Genomic DNA, 20,754 nt, shown 5'->3' with positions numbered 1-20,754 from the left:
AATTCTAATGAGCTTGAACATCAATATTTGGTATGACCACCTGAACTCTCTGAGCCAAGCTTTCTTGTAATTTTGTTTAATCAGTCTCCAGGAATAGTTCTCCAGGCTTCTTTAAGGACAAAGCTTTTCTTTGGATGTCGGCTGCCTTTTGTTCTGTTATCTATCAACATGATCTCACACTGCTTCAATAATGTTGACCTCTGGGCTCTGGGGAGGCCAATCCATGACTGATGGTGTTTCATTGTGTGTGTGTGTGTGGGGGGGGTTGTCCATCCAGGTACGCTTGTACTGCATTGGCAGTGTGTTCTGGATCATTGTCATGCTGAAAAATGAAGCTGCTGCCAAGTTTTTTCCAGATGGTATTGCATTGTAGATCACAATCTGATTGTACTTTTCTGCGTTCATAATTCCATCAGTTTTGACAAGATCTTCAACGTCACTGGCTGAAACTGACCCCAGACTGGGGCAGAGCCTCTGCTGTATTTTACAGATAGAAAGTTTTGGCCAGTTGCTCTTTGGGAGTCACCTTGCTGGTGCAAAAATGCTATATCTATTAAGCTGTTATCTTTGGCATTTTTTTTAGATTCAACTGGAGGCACAACTCTGATTCATCCCTGGAGTTAGGTTTGTGAATGAATCATAGGTCTGTGTTTAGTGAAAAAGCAGCCAGTGTCTAAAGAAAAGCTTTGAAAGACTTTCAGATAACCTGGAGTACTTTAACTCATGACCAATTTTAAAGTACAAGAAAGTCAAAATTTATGGAAATGAGTGGTGTCTCAAGACTTGCATAGTACTGTATTATTCAAAATCAGTCTTTTTTTACACACCATCTTGCTTATTATTGTTAGAAAACAACAAAATAAATAACACGGCATACTCTTTAGTGACTGCCGTTATTCAGTGTCTTTGCTGACCTATTTCTCTCTGAGTCTCGCAGTGTTGTTAGGTAAATATACCTTTATAGGATTATTTCTCCTTAACTCCTGGCATTAATCTAAGAGTTATATGATCGATACAAGTGGGTAGTTATCTGCTTCCCTCTAGTGGTTAAATGAAAATTAGAAATCCTTTTCCTAATTTTGCCACAGCTGAAAGTTTAAAAGAAAGATATAAGGACCACAAAAGTAGCAGTAGCATTTTTAGGGCGAACCCCCGTCCCCGACTCGGTTTATTTGATACGAATTGCATCGTTTCAGTATATTTTCATGCATTACTGAAGCGCTACTTCAGACTTGTTTACACCGGAAGTCACGTGAGCACACCTACCGGTGAGTCCATGGCAACCGCTTGAGTTAACATAGATAATGGCAGAGATCATCTATACTAAGAAATCATTTTTGCAGAAAATGTGTGAAGGTAAGGCGTTACCTGTTTGACCCTCTGGTGAAACAGAAAAACAAAAGTTTACGTGCTCACTGTGTCTTTGTAGAGTTTGAGGCCGAACAGCGCAGCGGTCCCAGCCCTGCGTGGACAGAGGCCAGCTCTGTGAGCACCCAGCTCTCCCGGTACAGCGTAAGTACACACAGCCGAGGTGAGGTCAGCAAATACAAATCTATGGGATTTAATCTGGATCCTGTGTCAGCCTCGTTTGAGATAACTGGGCCAACTGGGTCTTCAAATGCATTCTCCGTCATGCACAAAACACTAACACATACATGTGATGTGTAAATTACAGCTGCTGCTCTGAGACAAAATGCAACCTAACTGTTGGGGGGGTTGCAAAATATTACTTGAAGTGCAAAATAGCTCCTCCATTTTTATATGGCTTATAACAGAAAACTATAAAATACATTATTTTTTAAACTATTTTTGAAGCCTAAATTGTTCATGAAAGTTGAATGATTGGTTTGGTTAGGTACTTGTGGATGATGATCCTCTCAGAGACTTTGAGCCCGATGTTTGCTGTGCTCTCCCTGGGTACTCTGCATTAGAAGGACCTCATCCGTCACAGCAGAATCGTCCCCCAACCGCTGAAACTACACTTTTCCCCCAAGTCCCTGAAAGTAAGATGTATGGCTGCTCTCCCTGTAATGTGAAACTATAAGTATTAATACATGTTTGCCATCATTATAATTCTCTGTCTTTAAAATGTTGTGCTTGTGTCAGATCCTGTCACGCGTTTCTTGGAGAAGAAAGTGTTTCCAGTGTTGGTGCCTGGACTGGAGGCTTTGCTAAGAGAAGCCCAGAAAAATGGCTGCTTTAAGGTCTAAGTGTCTTTAATAAAAATCAATTGTAAACCTCAAATTGGACTTCTCTGAGAAATCAGAAATTAATCAATGATAAAAATCAACCACTAAAATATTTTTTTTTCTGTTCAGGAAGTAAATAACCATAATTTGACATCTTAATCAAAATTTAATAATTAATTTTATTGTTATTTTCTGCTTTTCTTTTGGAAAATGGTAAGTTTGAAAGTTCACGGATAATAACAATAATATTTTAATATTTAACAGTAATTAGTTTAGCGCATCTGTGCCATAAACCTGACATTGGGTGGTAGTCTGATAAATTTAAATGCTGTACAGCAATAATTTACCAGTAGAGGGATCTAAAAAACAATTCAGTGCTGACAGACACCAACATGGGAGCTTTGTTGTTTTAACTCTTGTACATTTTGCTGCTGAAATAGTTGTGCTTTATAGTCAAGGGAGATGCTGAATGTAGGGCAGTCTCTTTTTTATTTCAGAGGAAAATAACAGCGTTGAACCCATGTGACTTTCTGACTGAGTGGCTCTACAAGTAAGAGTCCTCCTGCACACAGCTCACTCTGCACTCTGTAGTACTACCCTCACCTCACCACATAGATTCTCTCTGATGTCACATTGAAAGTGCTGTGTATGTGAAACACTGCATGTTTCAAGTTTTTCATCCTTCCTCAGCCATAACCCTCGCAGGAGTGGACAGGAACCAGTGAACTTTCATGACATCCCCTTTGTCAAGGACTGGCTTGGGATGCAGTGAGTATCTCTTCAGTTTGCACACCATGGTTATTATAGCTAACTAAAACGAAACCAGAAACCAAAACTGGGTGTGAAAAAACATTTTAGTAAACGAGAATAAAAAAAAAAAATGCTAGAAGTTGAAAAACTAACTAAAATAGAATAAAAATTTGAAGGGAATATTCTTAGTTTTAGTATTTGTTAGTTAGATGTTGAATGATGGAGGTGTTTATTAATTATTATTAACCCACATCTTGGTACTTCGATGGCCTATAATTGAAAATGTTAGTCTAGTATGAAGGTAAAATTTTCATAACACATACTGAAGTTATTGTACAAAAACATACAGTGTACAGTTTTTAATCCAGTGTCTGTAGCAGAGGTGTCAAACACGAGGCCCGAGGGCCAGAATCAGCCCGCCAAAGACTCTAATCTGGCCCAATGGGCAATTTTAGAAAATGTAAAGGTGAGCATAAATCTAGGACTTTTAATTCTATTTTCCAAAGTTTGGCAGCATGATAAAGAGCTCCCCCATGACCAATCTTACTACACCACGTTTTACTGGTTTGGCCCACTTTAAGGTCAAAGTGGGCTGTAAGTGGCCCATGTAAAATGAGTCTGACATCCCTGGTTTATAGCACAAAGCAATTATAAGCTATGACCGAACACACACACAGAAAAACTCCATGCGCACTCTCCTTTCTTGTCTCATCACCCTTTCTTTTCCAATCCCCTCCAGTCCCAGGCCTCCCACCCCTCTGTTTCTACGGCTTACTGAGTGCGAGGCTGCTCTGCTCATCCAGGCTTTTTGGAGGGGATACAAGGTATGCTGGACATGACTGGAAGCTGAATGCTGTTTACAGGCTTTCTGTCCCACCACAAAAGGACTAGGGGTTGCAGAATGGCAGGTCTGAAAATCACCAAAAAGTGTGATAAAATAAACAGGAAACCTAAACTTTAAGAAAGTTTCCTCTTTTATGGAACGAAGAGGAAATGTGTTGCATAGTCTTGGATGCATTTTACATTTCACTGACACACAACTTTAGCTTTGCCTGCTTGACCAACTTCACAAACTCATCAAAGAATTCACAGTGTAGACATAAGATAACATTTTGAAGAAGAAAGTGTCAATCATCCCACAAGAACACAGCGACCCTGTGTGTGTGCGTGTCTGTTAGGCTACAATAGGCGCCCGCTAAGCGTGCATCGGCCAACAGTCTCGTTGTTCTCAGTGTTGTTGTATAATCCCATCCCCTTAAAGAGCCCCCTCTTCCACAGGGGCTGCAGTTTCATTCAGCAGCTTGATTATGTCATCAGTGATGCCAGGCTTTAATTCCCTCCTGTGTGGGTGTTGTGGTCTGAAGCACTCTGTGCTGTGATATAAATAGATATGCACAGACACTTCCAGAGGCAAACAGCAGCATCTCTCTCTCTCGCTCTTTCTCCCTCAAACACACACACACACACAGACACACAGATAAACACCAGCTCCTGTGGTGTAAGGATAAGCAAGGGTCATTTTTTGTTTGTTTCGACAGAACCTCTTCTTTTGTGCGTTTCTTATCCGATGTGCTTGTGGGAGGATTCAGCTTCAGTGTGGCTGCACAAACCACTGAGAGGAAAAGAGGCCAGCTGCACCGACGTGCACAATTGCATTACATTTGAATGATTTGAAAATGTGCTTGCACATGTGGGCCTGAAGATAAAAGTGTGGATGCGGGCATAAAAAAGATGGATGGAATGTGTGTCGTGGACTGCTGGGGCGCCAGCAGAGGGCAGCACTCCCTCTTATTTGACTTTTTTTTTTTCCATGAACAACAAAATATAATTGATCTCTGCTCACATGTGGTGGCAGCAGTGAGCCAGCTGTCTGTCACTCCTCGCTGTATGTTTACCCTGAACTAAGAGGTTCAGCAGGGCCACTGATAGGACTGCAGCTGAGCACCCCAAGGGATCCAGGGAAAGAGAAAGAGAGAGAGAGAGTCGGTAGAGACAGAGAGAGGGAATGGGAGGATTATGAGGAAGGATGATGGTTGGTCTATGTTTGGAACACTTTCGCATGGATGGCAAAAGGAAGGAAAGAGGCGAGCTGATATTGCAAAGTGGTGTCAGAGTAGGAAGATGCAGTTTTCTAGGGGGTGGGAAAAGGGAGAGAGATGCAGCACAATCAGGGTCTGCAGCTGAGGGTTGGCCTCTTGGAAGATGCCGCTATCATGACTTATTTAGGCTACATGGAGCAGAGCTGAATTTTGTTTAATCCTGACAGGCGCTGTAGTGTGTTGCGACTGCTGTCACCTTGACTTGAGAAAAACGGCAGTTAACAGCGGAGTGGGCAGCAGAGGAGGGACGAGCACGTCAGCACAAACCGAGTGAACTGTAAAGCACCAGTGCCTTGTTAAACTTCTACTGGGATCATTAAACATAACTATTACAGAATTATTCTGACACCAGCGTGCAATCAAGATGTCGTAGTTCACAAATCTCATTTCTAAGTAAAGAATTCCAAAGAATGTTTCACTCAAATCTGCCTCTCTGTCTGATTTTAAGTGCTTGAGGATAGTTTATTAGAGTATAATAGGATTGTGGGATTTTCCTGTAATATATAGAGTCAGTATAAGATCAGTGCACTCTGTTCACTTCACCCCCATCTGCCTCCACACGCACCCCATTCCCCCCCTCACACTTACACCCTCGGCTGTTATATAACCAGCTTGACGCAGCGCTGACTGCAGAGGGTGTGTGTGTGTGTGTGTGTGTGTGTGAGTGTGAGTATTCTGGTAAGAAAGACAGACAGACTGAAGACACGAAGGGGCATGAGAGTATTTTTGTAGAGTGGAATTTTATCCCTCCATTATTAATCTCTTTCATCAAAACGCTGAGGGCTGAAGCAGAGCAGTGCTGGAGTGCACACAGACACACACATACAAACACACATAGACACAGATGCAAACTCATGACCCAGACAGTGCGTTTGTCTTTTGTTTCACTCGCGTATAACTGTTAAGAGCTCCTAGGTCTAAACATATTATATAAGCTTCTTTACACCGTGTACCTTAACCCAACTATAATCCATTCATCCATGCCTGCTACTCTAATGCACACTGATGTGCAAGCATGGACACACACACACACATAAACACACACGCACAGTCTCCTCTGATCACTAAGACTTCTCAGGATTATTCAAGTCAGCTGAGCTAGGGTAGTGTGGCTGTTGTGTAATAAATTCCCATTGCAATTAGACTGTCAATATTAGAGGGTTGTGGTCTGGTACCTTTGCCCTTTATCATCATCATTGCCATTTCCACTGGCTCCAGTTGCAGATTTATTTATGTGGCTGGCCTTATCTCAGCTGCAGCGCACCTTTTATCTGCTGTATAAAAAAAAAAAAATCAAACTTAATTCCAAAAACTTAAAGCAAGTACCATCAGTTGATTTCCACTGGAGAGTTTTGTATAAGAAAAGTCTGATACGACCACAGACAGTATAAAACAAGGATGTAGCCGCTGTGACATCACCCGTCCTATTTTGAAACTTTGAAGTGTTTTCACTGTTATCAATTTTTTGTTTCGAAACCAGATGTGACAACCGTTGGCCAGAGCTGACCGTGAAATTTGGCATTCAGTGGCTGACTAATTGTCAGTCCTATCCTGTTACCCAATGAGCACATCCTGGATAAATCTGCTTTCATGACACTTAGAATGGCTAAAATTTAAAAAGTAAACTTCATGTTTTCTAGTCAAGGTTGATGTAAGGCAGTTAGTTAGCTAGCTGCAACCAGCCAGAATACTGCTAGCTTTGGTAGCTTTGTCCAGTCCAAGACAGTGTTGGTGTCATTATGCAGTGTATACACTGTACCACATATATGACATACAGTAGGCTGTGCAACCAAACCGTGAAAAACATTGAAAACACTGTTTAAGCCGATGCTAGCTCGTACGCAGAGTGTGAATGCATGCAGCACGGGTGGTTTTATTAACAACGGATTATGTTATCTTAAAAAAATTTTTTAAATGCTCATACATCTTTTTTTCTCACTGATACTCCCTTCTTTACATTCCTCGTGCATTAATTTTTGTGTGCTCCCAGAATTTGTCGTTTTTCCTACTTCTCTGTCACCTCTATCCCCAGCCGGCAGCTGGTCGCGGTCGATGGCTGCGACTTCCTGAACCTGGTTCTGCCTGAGGTCTCTGCTTGTGAAAATGGAGTGTTTTCTCTCTCTTTCTCTCTTGGGTCTTGGCATTGCTATACAAAGTGCTTTGAGGTTACTGTTGTTGTAAATTGGCACTACATAAGTAAAATTAATTGAATAGAATAGCAAAAATCTTTGGTTTCCTTCTTTCATAGACCTTTCCCTCCTTCTTGTACTGCAGGTCCAGATATTATTAAGAAATGGGGCACTGCAAGTGCTGAGTTGTATTCCTCCTGACATAAACGAATAGAGCTGGTTGAAAGAAACATACACATATATGTACACACACACACACACACACACACACTTGCCCCTCCCCAGAGTACTGCATAGTCAACAGTAGAAGTAGGTCTATGATTCCAGTTCAATGGTCCAAGGGCAGCGATAGATGAATGGTTTTAAATGTGGTTCCCTGTTAAGTCATTTTGATGTGCCACGTGCAGTGACACTCATGCAGAAAATATGTCTCAGGCTTGGTCCTTGCTTACCCTCCTGTAAATGGGCTGATATCTCAATATGAGGACCATATTTTCACTTGTGCATTTATCTGTGCCTACATTTGTCTTAGGTCTTATTTAAATGTAAGTATTTTTTACCTTTAGGACAGTAGGGTGGCAGTGCAACTGCTTATTGTGACTCAGTCTACAGGGGCATGAACACAGGCTACAGGTCACTGGGCTGGTTAAGCCTTGAAGGGAGCTGTGGTGAACACAAAGATGATGGATGGGTGGAGTGTGAAGGGCAGATAAAGCAGACTGTGGCTGTGTCTTTATGCACTTGGTCGTGCAGCCACTTCCTCCAAACAGAAGCCATTGTGTTGCTGCTGTTTGGTGTGAGACCGGGTGAGGAGCTCAGTCTCACAGTCAGCTTTACACTGAAAAGGAATGCAGCTTGAAAGGCTGAGTTGTGAGACTGCGACGTGTGCGTGCACACCATAATGTTGTATGCAATTGTGGATAATGTGGTGTGTGATAACAGTGGCTCTTGCAGTGTCTCAGTAATTTTTCTAATCACTCTAATCCCAGCCTTCATGCAAACATACAGCATGAGAGGACTGAGTCACATGCACACAAAACCAGACTCTGCCACGTGAGCAGTGCATCAGCACGTATGATTATATCAAGAAGATAATGCGTTAGCAAAGTTTCACTAAGAATTCAAATGAGTATAAATAACTGTGAAAAACAATGAAGTTGAGATGCATATATTTTAACATGCAGTACAAGTAAAGCCTCAAAATTCTTAACAAGGCTTCGTGCCCAGGGTCAAAATAACTTAGCCCTGCAAATCAGCTGTGCTGATGCACACAGACAGGCTTCAGAAAACTCAGGCACACACACACACACAACTCAGCCCTTTGTCTCCTGCTGTCATACACAAGCTGTCAGCATCCTGCAGAAAGCTTGTGTATTCATAAAGTCAGCTTTCCAAGAACTGACTTTGATTTTTGCTCCATTTCCATCATTTCGGAGAAGCTGACAGCATCAGAAGCTGAAAGGGAGAATACAAGATTTATGGAGGACATCAGTGAAGAGTGTCAGAGAAGAAATGGCACACAGACACAAATAAAGCACACAAGCGATGGTGAGCAAACACAACAGACTTAACCCACCCCCCTCCCACTCTCCTCCCTCAATACCCCTCTGACCCTCACCCCTCATTTCCATTTCTATGGTTTGCTCCCATCAGCAGAGAGGCTGCTGCAGCACTGTGACACCATGTGAATGAACTATTGGAGCGCTCTAGTCTTACCCATTCCTAAACCTATCACCAGGCTTATATAACAGACCCACTTTTGTACAATAGCAACACTTTTGTTGCCACATAACCAGGCACTTAGGAGAAAGTTGGGGTTGAATGGAGCAGGGTGAAAGGAGACTGGTGAGAAGAGAGGTGGGAGAGAATTCAGAGTAAAGAGAGGTGGATGGAGAGGGAAGAAATACTGATGTGTTGGGGAATCAAGGGAGAGTAATGTGTTAGTATGAAAGACAGTGTCTGAGGAGAGATCTACCACCCAGGGAAGAAAGAAGCCTGTCAGAGATAGTTGAGTACAAAGAGCATAGAGGAAAGAAAAAGGAGGAGTAGGAGGACTAGTTAGTGGGAGAAGAATAGAAGAAAGGAGGAGGAATAAATGGGAACAGGAGGTGAAGCCCTTTACAGATATTTTATTCACATTTGCAACATCAAACTTGCTCGGTAATCTTTCAGGAAGTCCTGCAGCCCACCCACACACACACACACACACACACACACACACACACACAAAACCAAACACAACAGCTGCAGTAGTTTCATCCAAGAACAGAAGCATAATTCATACAGCCTGGATTAGGCTAAATCAGGGTTCCTGTGAATCCTTAGATGCTCTTAAATGCACTGAATTCATTAATCTCATAGTAAGGCCTAATATTTTAAAATGCATTAAAATGAATTAATTTAATTTAAAATAGGAAATAGGATTTTATCACTTGCTTGGCTTATTGTTTTCACTTATTTTTGCAGCATGGTGTTGGCAAGATGTGTGAGTTGCAGTATGTGTTTCAACCACAGTGCAATCAGTATTACTGGACCGCATATTTGCATGGAGATGTGACCAAATGGCTTACATAAGCAGTTCTTGGCACAATTCATGGAGCCATGAATTGTGCTCTGTACCAGAAAATCCTGAAGTAGAATGTCCAGAGAGCGGCCGATTCAATGTCCAGAGTTGAATCTGATTGAGATGCTTTGGCATGACCTTAAACAGGCCGTTCATGCTCGAAAACTCTCCAATTTGGCTGAATTAAAACAATTCTGTAAAGAAAAGTGGGCCAAAATTCCTCCACAGTGAAAAAGACTCTTTGCCAGTTATCGCAAAAGTGTGACTATAGTTCTTGCTGCCAAGGGTGGCACAACTAGTTTAGGGAGCGACTTTTTCACAAAAGTTCAGGTAGGTTTGGATATTTTTTTTCCAATAATAAATAAAATAATAATTTAAATAGTGCATTTATTTACTTAACCCTCCCTGGAAGTGTTCTTAATGTTAGTAACTAAAGCATATACTGTAACAGACTTTCTAAATAACCTTATTTAAACAGTCCTAACAGCTTACTAACACTGATTAGCTTGTGGCTCAATTAAGTTATTGATGATGTTTGCTCATGTGAATTTCTGCATGTGCTCCCTTTGCACGTGTCCTGTGATTGTTATAGATCAGGGCACAGCCAGATGTTCAGGAGATGCGCCAGTGGCAGAAAAAACTGAGAGAGACCCGTGACATTGCCAAAACTGTCAAGCAGTTCTGGGCAAAACAAGAGAGACGAGGTGAGCTCACATACACTTACACACACACTCACATGATATCACTGAATGCCAGCCCTCAGGCTTGCTAGTAGCATTATATCTACTACTATCAAATTCTCTTCAGTGCGTGACAAAAGCTGCTGATATTCATACAAAGATACTAGACTGCATAGAAATCAGTACATACAATATTCAGGTTTACAAAAATGAATACACATACAGTGCGGTGTGTCAGCCTGTGCACAAATAGAGTTTCACACATATAAACGGCTGCAGAGATATTCACGCCAACGGGGCTTTGATGTTTAAAGCTGAAAGATGAGGATTTTGGGAGCGGTGACACACAGAGAGAATGAGGGCAGTGACGGAGAAAGAGAAGCAGACATGGGGAGAAAATAAGTAAGTGAGAGAGAAGATTGCAAATAAAAAAGAGAAAGAAAATGTCTTGAAGGCTCAGGCTGCGCTTGTGTGACAGCGACGGGAGAGGATGGGGGGGATTCATGTGTGGAACTAGTGGAGTAACAGAGTGTAGAGGGGAAGGGGATGAAGTCTAAGACGAGGGTAAAGTGATGTGTACGTCTTTGCCTGTAGCGAGTGTGTGTGTGTGTGCGCTGTGCACATATGAAAGACAGGGAAGAGCAGCTGAGAATGCAGATCCATGTCCACTGTGACTGACAAGCATTAGAGTTAAAGGATGATGACTACACGTTGTCTTTGGAAGCTTGCATAAGAACAGAGTGGTACACTGTGCAAGCACTTTCTTAAATCCAAGTAGGCTTGCGGGGGAAAAAAACAAGACTGTTGCAAAGTTCAGCTAAAGAGATTTTATTTATTTTTAATAAAGAACAGAAAAAAACAGACAAACAGGATTTTATGTGGGGGCTTCATATGAAGCAGAAGATTTTTGGAGAACCTCCAACTTTTTTTTCTAACATCACCATACCCTTGATACCTTTGACTAATGTAATGAAATTCCTATCATCTTTGTGCTTTTTAAACAACTCCATAGACTGAAATGTTAGGATGGTTGCAGAGTAACCTACTAACGTTCCTATGAGGTATAATATGTACGATTTAAAAAAAAAATCTTAGCTCATTTTGAATTTCATGACAGCAACACGTCTTAAAAAATTGGCGATGTTGGGCAAAAAGACTGGAAAAGTAAGCAGTGCTAAACAGAAACAGCTGGAGGAACATTTTGCAACTAATTAGGTTAATTTGCAGCAGGTCAGTAACAGGAGTGGGTCTAAAAAGAACATATTAGAGAGACAGAGGTTCTCAGAAGTAAAGATGGGCAGAGGTTCACCAGTCTGCAGAAAACTGCTTCTACAAATTGTGGACCAATTTTAGAATAATGTTCCTAAATGTAAAATTGTAAAGACTTTGAATATTTGTGATATATAGTACATATAATCATGACAAGATTCAGAGAATCTAGAGAAATCTCTGTGTACAAGGGACAAGGCTGAAAACCAGCAGTGGATGCCTGTGATCTTCAGGTCACTCAGGCATTAAAAACAGGCACGATTCTGTGATGGCAATGAAAGAAATGTTAAAGCTCCATCATCGAAAAAAAAGGCCATATATGAACACGACCCAGCAATGCTGCTGTCTTCTTTGGACCAAAGCTCATTTAAAATGAACTGAGAAAAAATGGAAAACTGGACATTTACAGGGAGTGCAGAATTATTAGGCAAGTTGTATTTTTGAGGAATAATTTTATTATTGAACAACAACCATGTTCTCAATGAACCCAAAAAACTCATTAATATCAAAGCTGAATGTTTTTGGAAGTAGTTTTTAGTTTGTTTTTAGTTTTAGCTATTTTAGGGGGATATCTGTGTGTGCAGGTGACTATTACTGTGCATAATTATTAGGCAACTTAACAAAAAACAAATATATACCCATTTCAATTATTTATTTTTACCAGTGAAACCAATAGAACATCTCCACATTCACAAATATACATTTCTGACATTCAAAAACAAAACAAAAACAAATCAGCGACCAATATAGCCACCTTTCTTTGCAAGGACACTCAAAAGCCTGCCATCCATGGATTCTGTCAGTGTTTTGATCTGTTCACCATCAACATTGCGTGCAGCAGCAACCACAGCCTCCCAGACACTGTTCAGAGAGGTGTACTGTTTTCCCTCCTTGTAAATCTCACATTTGATGATGGACCACAGGTTCTCAATGGGGTTCAGATCAGGTGAACAAGGAGGCCATGTCATTAGTTTTTCTTCTTTTATACCCTTTCTTGCCAGCCACGCTGTGGAGTACTTGGACACGTGTGATGGAGCATTGTCCTGCATGAAAATCATGTTTTTCTTGAAGGATGCAGACTTCTTCCTGTACCACTGCTTGAAGAAGGTGTCTTCCAGAAACTGGCAGTAGGACTGGGAGTTGAGCTTGACTCCATCCTCAACCCGAAAAGGCCCCACAAGCTCATCTTTGATGATACCAGCCCAAACCAGTACTCCACCTCCACCTTGCTGGCGTCTGAGTCGGACTGGAGCTCTCTGCCCTTTACCAATCCAGCCACGGGCCCATCCATCTGGCCCATCAAGACTCACTCTCATTTCATCAGTCCATAAAACCTTAGAAAAATCAGTCTTGGCCCAGTCTTGACGTGTCAGCTTGTGTGTCTTGTTCAGTGGTGGTCGTCTTTCAGCCTTTCTTACCTTGGCCATGTCTCTGAGTATTGCACACCTTGTGCTTTTGGGCACTCCAGTGATGTTGCACCTCTGAAATATGGCCAAACTGGTGGCAAGTGGCATCTTGGCAGCTGCACGCTTGACTTTTCTCAGTTCATGGGCAGTTATTTTGCGCCTTGGTTTTTCCACACGCTTCTTGCGACCCTGTTGACTATTTTGAATGAAACGCTTGATTGTTCGATGATCATGCTTCAGAAGCTTTGCAATTTTAAGACTGCTGCATCTCTCTGCAAGATATCTCACTATTTTTGACTTTTCTGAGCCTGTCAAGTCCTTCTTTTGACCCATTTTGCCAAAGGAAAGGAAGTTGCCTAATAATTATGCACACCTGATATAGGGTGTTGATGTCATTAGACCACACCCCTTCTCATTACAGAGATGCACATCACCTAATATGCTTAATTGGTAGTAGGCTTTCGAGCCTATACAGCTTGGAGTAAGACAACATGCATGAAGAGGATGATGTGGACAAAATACTCATTTGCCTAATAATTCTGCACTCCCTGTATTTTGGAACATGGACAGCGCATCCCGTGAACTAAAGATGAGACGCACCACCCGGCTTAAGAACAGTGCGAAGTTCAAACACCTGCATCTCTGATGGCATGGGGGTCCATTAGTATGTATGGAATTGGCAGCTGGCACATTTGGAAAGGCACCATCAATGCTAAAAGGTATATACAGGCTTTAGAGCAACGCATTCTCCCATTGCATATTTCAGCAAAACAATGCCAAATCACATACTGCCTCTATTACAGCACTGTGTCTTTGCAGCAGAAGAAACACGGCCTGCCTGCAGTGCAGACCCAGACCTTTCTTACAAACAACTGGGGGCAGACCACTAAATGCACTAGTCACCATCATTCATGTGTAGCTTTTGCTGTCCTCGCTTCATCTTTTTCAGCATGTGAGCATAAAGACACCTGTAGGTGCATCCTGCCCCTGCTGATTCCAGAAGTTACTAAAAATGTAAATCAAGTCACATTTTTTTGAATATAGGCATCAAACAGTAGAGCAGCAATGGTGGCACAATGATCAGCATTCTAGCCTCACAGCAAAAAGGTTTTTGGTTTGAATCTACAATCTGGCTGGGGTGTTGCATGCAGAGTTGCATGTTCTACCTGTGTCTTTGTGGGTTATCTCTGGGTACTCTAGCTTCTTCCCACACTCAAAGACATACACACTTAGTGCAGTTAGGTTAATTGGTGCTTCCAGATTGAATGTGTGCAAATGGTTGTCTTTGTGCAGCTAGCGGGGGTAGATGCTTGGTCTTTTTAGGGACATTGTATTTATTTTTCCACGTGCCTGTTGGAACGCTGTATCGTCATGGTGCATCACAACGAGTTAGCAAGTGAACAGAAAAATCAAAACACGTGGCAAAGAACAAAAGATGACTAAATGAAGCTTCGCTTTACTTTGCATTGTTGCAGCTGTCTACTTTTCCAGCGGGTCCACGTAAATGATTTCAAAAATGTCGATAATAAGGATACAGAAGGTGCAACTCCTACATGCACAATAGGACTAATGACACAGAGGGAAAGAAATCCGATTACACCATGCTTACAACAGACAGCTCAACAGTAATATTGTCGCATTGTCTCCCCCTTAGGGAACTGATATATTCAACGAGGCAACACTCATCTTCTACCCACAAATAAATAGGGATGGATGTGTGTCAACATCACACTGTTTGGAGGAATACTGGGAATTGTCTTCTTGAATGAATCCATAAATAATTACAATCTCTACATTTTACCCTGTTTGGTGCTCTAATCTGTGTACTTGCCTGATAATTTACTGACTGCACTTTGTGGTGAACTTTTTCTAGATGGGAGGATAAAAATAGCCGCCAGACGACAGATTTGTAAAATAATTATATATGATAATAATGATATTAATATATGAAAATAGCTTTAAAAAAAGAAACCCTCAAGAAGCAATTACATCTATATTTAATCTATTCTGCTCTTCGCATTTAACCCAGATACAGGAGCATTCATACACTGAGCCCATCTGACGGGGGTGTGGCGGTGTGTCATGATAAACACACCCACACTCCAATAACGCTAGTCATGGTAGTGTTTCAGTTTTTGTCACTCAGAAACAAAGAACGGCGGCATCATGAGCCCAGGTTGTTTCCACAGACGCATTCCACACAACAAAGCCGCTCTCTGCGGCCGACGAACATTCTTCCACAGGCGTGTGACGGCCATGCCACACTGCCACTGCTAACCGCCGCCGCTGCTGCTACTGCTGACCTGACATTCTAGCTGGGGGCCTGGGGATGGGTGTGCATGCGTAAGAGAGTGCATGAGCGTCTGTCCAGACTGTCGCCCTGCATGGAAACCATTTTCCAACCTCTTCAACTGAGTCTACAATGGATGAAAATAGGAGAGAACCAGAAAGACAGAAAGAGACAGAAGTTGCAGTTTGTTTGCCGGCTTCTTCTGTTTTTGTTTTTTGGATTTTATAGAAGTCGCCTTCCTGCACTATGACACATAAATGACCCATGTTTGGTGCACTGGCAGAGTTACAAAGAGAGGGAGAAATTATTTAGGGAGGCTCCCCTCCCGACTGTATGCTCATTCTGTAAGTCCCACAACAGCTGCGCATTTGACCCAAGAAAGCCGGCGTACAATACCTCCTCTGCCGCTTCATAGTCTGAAATCAGAATTAGTCAGAGATGGAGAGAAAAACAATGAGGCAAAGAGCAAAGAGCAGGCACACACTGATATGTCAAAAGGTCACATTGCACTAGACAGGTGCAGCTCTCAGCAGTTCATGAATCACCTCGACTGTCCTTGACTGGTGCTTGTTTACCGTCAGTTTAAGCCCTGTTAAAACAGCTTGTGACATCACGTGGTTAGTGACATTGTTTTGAATAGATCAACATGAAATGAAGTAGCAACAGAAATCTGTTAATTGCTTTGGCATTCTCCCTTGTTTTGTTTTGTTTTTTTAGATTTTCTTAACCTGCCACACCAAACTACAGCTTTTTAAAAGCTAAGTCATGGGTTCTGAATCAAGGAAATGATTCTCAGATGATAAAACAAAAACAAAAAAAATACTGAAGGGCTCAATCACTGCATATTTGGATTCTCCATATATATGGATGCAATTTGAAATCTTAAAGAAAATGTTATTTTTTTAAGAAAAAAAAATAACAAAAAACAAAATTTAAAAAACACAATTCCATCACACTTTTTCAATAATTAGCTTGTAAATAAAGCAGAGAAAACCCCAACAATCATATGACCCTCTATGTGCAAGCTCTTTGGTGACAGTGGGAAGGAAAAACTCCCTTTTAACAGGAAGAAACCTCCAGCAGAACCAGGCTCAGGGAGGGGCGGGGCCATCTGCTGTGACCGGTTGTAGTGAGGAGCATTCAAAACCGTAACTTGCAATCCATGACAGCACTTTATAATAATGTCATACTATTAGGCATTATTAAGGTATTAGCAAGTGCTTAATTCATCATTTATATATCATTAGTCCTCCTTAGTTTGACGTTTATAAATAGAGATATGTTTATCCATCTGTTACTGTTACACTGTGGACAGCTATCACTGCTAGTAATGATCATAATTGTAGTCATAATGATATATCTATATTTATAAATGGCATACTGAAGAGTAGTAATGCTATATAAATGATAAATTAAGCAACTACACATACCTTACTAATACATAAATAATGCTTAGTAGCATTATTTGTTATAAAGTGATACCGGCTTTTGTTTTTCATGCATATACTTACTTTAACAGTGTCAAAGCTGTTGCTCTTTACTGACTGATAACAACAACACCAGCAGAGGCAACCAGAGTAGCGTTGTAGCTGTGAAAGTGAGAAAGTGTCAGCACTTGTCTCAGTCGTGTTCTGTTCATAATTTTTCAACTTATTCTACTGAAAAAACTGCACTTGAAAAGAACTCGCTTGATATCATTAAAACTTTTGTGCAAGGAACAGATAATTCTGCTAAAGTCTTTAAAGGCTAACACACTCAAGATTTTTTGACCTGTTATTTAAATGAGCTAATCTGTCAAATTCCTAAAAGACTGTAAGGATCTTTTTTAAACACTTTGCCTGAAAAACATATCCGAACATCTCTTGTTTGTCTCCAGTGGGTTCGGCTATGACAGATCTTCCAGAAAGCCCCCAGCCTGGAAACAATGTGTCCATCCAGGTGGTTTCCCCCACTCCCCAGAGCACCGCGGTCCAAACACCCACCACCCGTATGAGCCCACAGCCTGGTGAGTGGCTCACACCCAGCCTGCACGTCAGGGAAGAAGTAGCCTTTACATCTCTGACTAATTTCCTGTCTGTGTCCAACAAACTGATCGCAGGGTCTCCATCGCTACTAGGAACACACAACCTGAGCTACCCTGGTGGGACTTGGTAACTGGAAACATTAGCTTTGTGTAAAAACTTTTTTTCTGCTGTTTAAAGACTATTAAACTCTGTTAGGCTAATGTCAAATTGACCTAAAGTGATCAGTCAAACAAGCCCTGTTTAAAAAGGAAAAGAATAAAAAAGATGCCTGTAACCAATTTGATATGGCCAGGCCAGGATTTATGGTCTGAGATCCGTGTCTAATTAGTTTATTGCTTTCATTGCCTTTTTGATGGATCAGTTTCCTTCACGTGTCTCACCCAGCCAATGAACACCATATAGCACGGTTCACATATTATACTGTCAGGAGTGAAACCTCTTGTAACGGGCGTCATAATTTCTCTCTCCGCACCTCTGGATGACAGCTCAGTGGAAGATAACCACATTTCCTTGATCTGTCTTTTCCTCTTTCCTTAGCAATAGACATTACTCCACAAAGGAGGTCATAGCATTTCCATTCAAGCCAGAAATTGAGGCCAGAGTCAAAGGTGGCTTGGCACACGGTGCACCGCTTTATATCCTGTTTATCAGGAAAGGAAATGACACTGTCAGAGAAGCTGAGCATAAAAGAGAATTGGAAAAACATCACTTAGATCACTGGTTTGTATTTGGCAACTATGACAAAAAAACAAGAATCTCTAATATTATGCTTAGATTTTTATTACATTAAAGGGTTAAAGTAAGGTTGTCCTGTATAACAATACATATGGGAATATGTGTATATATATCCCCTTTGTGGGGATAGGTTAATTGAAAAATCCAAATTGCCCATAGGTGTGAATGCAGGAGTGAATGTGAGTGTGAGTGGTTGTCTGTCTCTATGTGTTGGCCCTGCGACAGACTGGCGACCTGTCCAGGGTGTACCCCGCCTCTCGCCCTGTGACAGCTGGGATAGGCTCCAGCACCCCCTGCGACCCTGAAAAAGGATAAGCTGAAGCGAATGGATGGGTGGATGGATGTATATATATGTATAGGTATATAATAATAACACAGCTGAGGAGATTAAAAAATAAAACCTTGTTAATCAGTAAGTCACTTAAGATTTCTGCCACAGAAACGTGGGATGGCTTGGCTACTCATTACACACACGACACACGATAACGCCATAAAAAGATGTATGAGGTGTATTTAACCTTTGTTTATTCATACTTAATAGGAGTATTTTCCTACTGGTCTTTTGCCTGATCTGTTGAATAGGCGCACATTTTGCATCATCCCCGCTGAGTCTGCCACCTTCAGCTGTTTGTTTTTCTAGCTGTTGGCATTCAAACATTTATCTTGAATCAGCCTCAGAAATCATGAAATTTGATTTGCAAAAATTAAAAGACTGCTGCTCAAGTGACTCTGCAGTTCTTCTTTGTGTAACACTGTCCAGGTTATAGCTGTTTTCTCTTGACTGTGGGTGTCAATTAAAGTGAAAGAATAAAGTGCACTCCTGGCATTTTTCCATCTCGCCACAAACCCAGCGTACCTGAGAGGGTACTGATGGTTGATCTTCTGTTTCATGATGAACTGCTTCTTGACCAAGTGAAGCATACCACCTCAGAGTGAGGTGTGGGGAGGGTCATGTATCTCCCTTTGCAGGTATGTGGACGCCTGGAAGACAGCTGCCACTGCGTGAGGAGATAAAACGGCCCATTTAATTCTGGGGACATCTGATAGAGGAGCCAGCTCCACGAAGTCTGGCAGAACTGTGCCCGACTGAAACTTGATCACACAACGGCAGAAGGTAGTGTCGGTATCAAGCTGTCAGAGCATAGACAGATAACAAGTGGTTCTGGGTTGTGATTCCAGGCTGATGTGTTAGTTAAAACTTTGTTTACACATTTAAAATGTAAAAACTAAAATATCTTTGATCTGTGTGTGCTATGAATGCACTGAATGTATTAAAGAAGCCTATGTCAGACAGAAAACTACCCAGAACATGTAGCCCAAAGTTAAACTACAGACTCATATTTCCATCTCTATCATCAAAGGACAAAGTAGACATTTATGTAAATGCAATACTGTGCAAAAGACTTGAGCCACCCCTCATTTCTTTATATTTTGCTGGGAAAATGGGAAATAGATTCTATGATTTTATTGAAATCTGTGCAGGATAGGGGTGAGCATGAAAGTCAGTGTTTTATAAAATCTCCTTTATTCTTCAACGCACTGAAGAATCATCTCTGTGAAGATGATCCCACACCGCTTCATCAAAGTTGTTCTGGGGAGGCTAATCCATGACTGACTGTGTTCCACAATGATTTCCTATTTGTATGATTTTACTACACTGGCAATGTGTTTGGGATCATTTTCATGCTAAAAAATGAAGCTGCTGCCAATCAGATGCTTTCCACATAGCATTGCATTGTAGCTCAAAATCTGATGGAACTTTTCTGATGAGGCTTTGGTGAATGGTAGATGGATCAAGGGCCAGATGCATCGCTCACATGTGAGGTCTTTACTGGATTTTTTCCTATCCAGTCCAGTTTTCTCATGTTCTTTTGAGGACACACTGCAAACTATACTGAGATATGCCAAATGTTCAGCTAACAGCTCTTTGTAAGTCACCTTATTGGTTGAAAAACAATATTTTATGCCAGTCAAACTGTGTTGTCTTTGTAATTTTTTCTAGATTCAAGTAAAGAAATTTAAACAAATTATATGTTTATGCAATAGTAATAAAGTGCCTAAAGATGCCTAAAGAAATTGTAAAATTATTCTTCGTGAAGTTGTCTGTTATGTATACACAAACCTCTGGTTCATCCCGTAAGTTAGGTGCCTTTTGTAATGCTTAATTACTTGTAGGTTGAGTTAAATAGCTTAACAAACAAAAACAAAAAAAACATTCCTCTGAAAATGGTTAGGTACAAGGACTGGACTAAATGAGTGCAAAAGCAACCAGTGTCCAAAGAAGAACGTGGGAAATTGTTGCTCAAGACAATTTTAAAATATTATAAGAAAGTAGCTTCCTGGAAGCAAAATGTAAAGAATTCAAGGGGTGATTCAAGAATTTGCTACAGATATTAGTGAACATTAGTGAACATTTTCTGTCAAGAGTCAGATGGGGTAGTTTTTCTGTTAAAGATGGAATCTGTATGCCTGTTAGCTTAATTAGCATAAAGACTATGCTAATTCTTTATGCTAGCCTGTCCATGTTCAAAGGTAACAAAAAACATGCTTAAAGCTTACAATTGAACATGTTGCATCTCATTAAATTACTTCACACGAATATGTTTTTGTACAGGCTAAT

At 41.1% G+C, this 20,754-nt stretch overlaps 1 protein-coding gene across 2 annotated transcripts; it reads left to right on the top strand.

The window, feature by feature from the left end:
* The first annotated feature begins 1,221 nt into the window (after positions 1-1,221).
* Positions 1,222-18,241, top strand: iqck (IQ motif containing K). 2 transcript variants are annotated; one of them, XM_003456326.5, is made up of 10 exons: positions 1,222-1,356; positions 1,430-1,512; positions 1,856-2,003; positions 2,107-2,204; positions 2,687-2,739; positions 2,880-2,957; positions 3,679-3,763; positions 10,323-10,434; positions 17,252-17,380; positions 17,474-18,241. In XM_003456326.5, exons 1-10 carry the CDS (start codon positions 1,305-1,307, stop codon positions 17,527-17,529), a joined length of 894 nt encoding a protein of 297 aa, XP_003456374.2. In that variant the 5' UTR covers positions 1,222-1,304; the 3' UTR covers positions 17,530-18,241. The 2 variants fall into 2 exon arrangements, with proteins under 2 accessions (XP_003456374.2, XP_005461105.1); XM_005461048.4 differs by lacking the exon at positions 17,474-18,241 and adding an exon at positions 8,607-8,715.
* Positions 18,242-20,754: the final 2,513 nt, after the last annotated feature.

The sequence above is a fragment of the Oreochromis niloticus genome, linkage group LG4, assembly GCF_001858045.2.
Source record: "Oreochromis niloticus isolate F11D_XX linkage group LG4, O_niloticus_UMD_NMBU, whole genome shotgun sequence".
Taxonomy (NCBI): domain Eukaryota; kingdom Metazoa; phylum Chordata; class Actinopteri; order Cichliformes; family Cichlidae; genus Oreochromis; species Oreochromis niloticus.
The sequence above is the reverse complement of the archived record's forward strand: the minus strand, read 5'-3'. Positions and strand labels throughout refer to the sequence as shown.

Coding starts and splice junctions, on each gene's coding strand:
- iqck (XM_003456326.5), top strand. CDS start 1,305: ATGGCAGAGATCATCTATACTAAGAAATCATTTTTGCAGAAAATGTGT. Junction 2,205..2,686: donor AGAAAAATGGCTGCTTTAAG/GTCTAAGTGTCT, acceptor TTTTTATTTCAG/AGGAAAATAACAGCGTTGAA. Junction 2,740..2,879: donor CTGACTGAGTGGCTCTACAA/GTAAGAGTCCTC, acceptor ATCCTTCCTCAG/CCATAACCCTCGCAGGAGTG.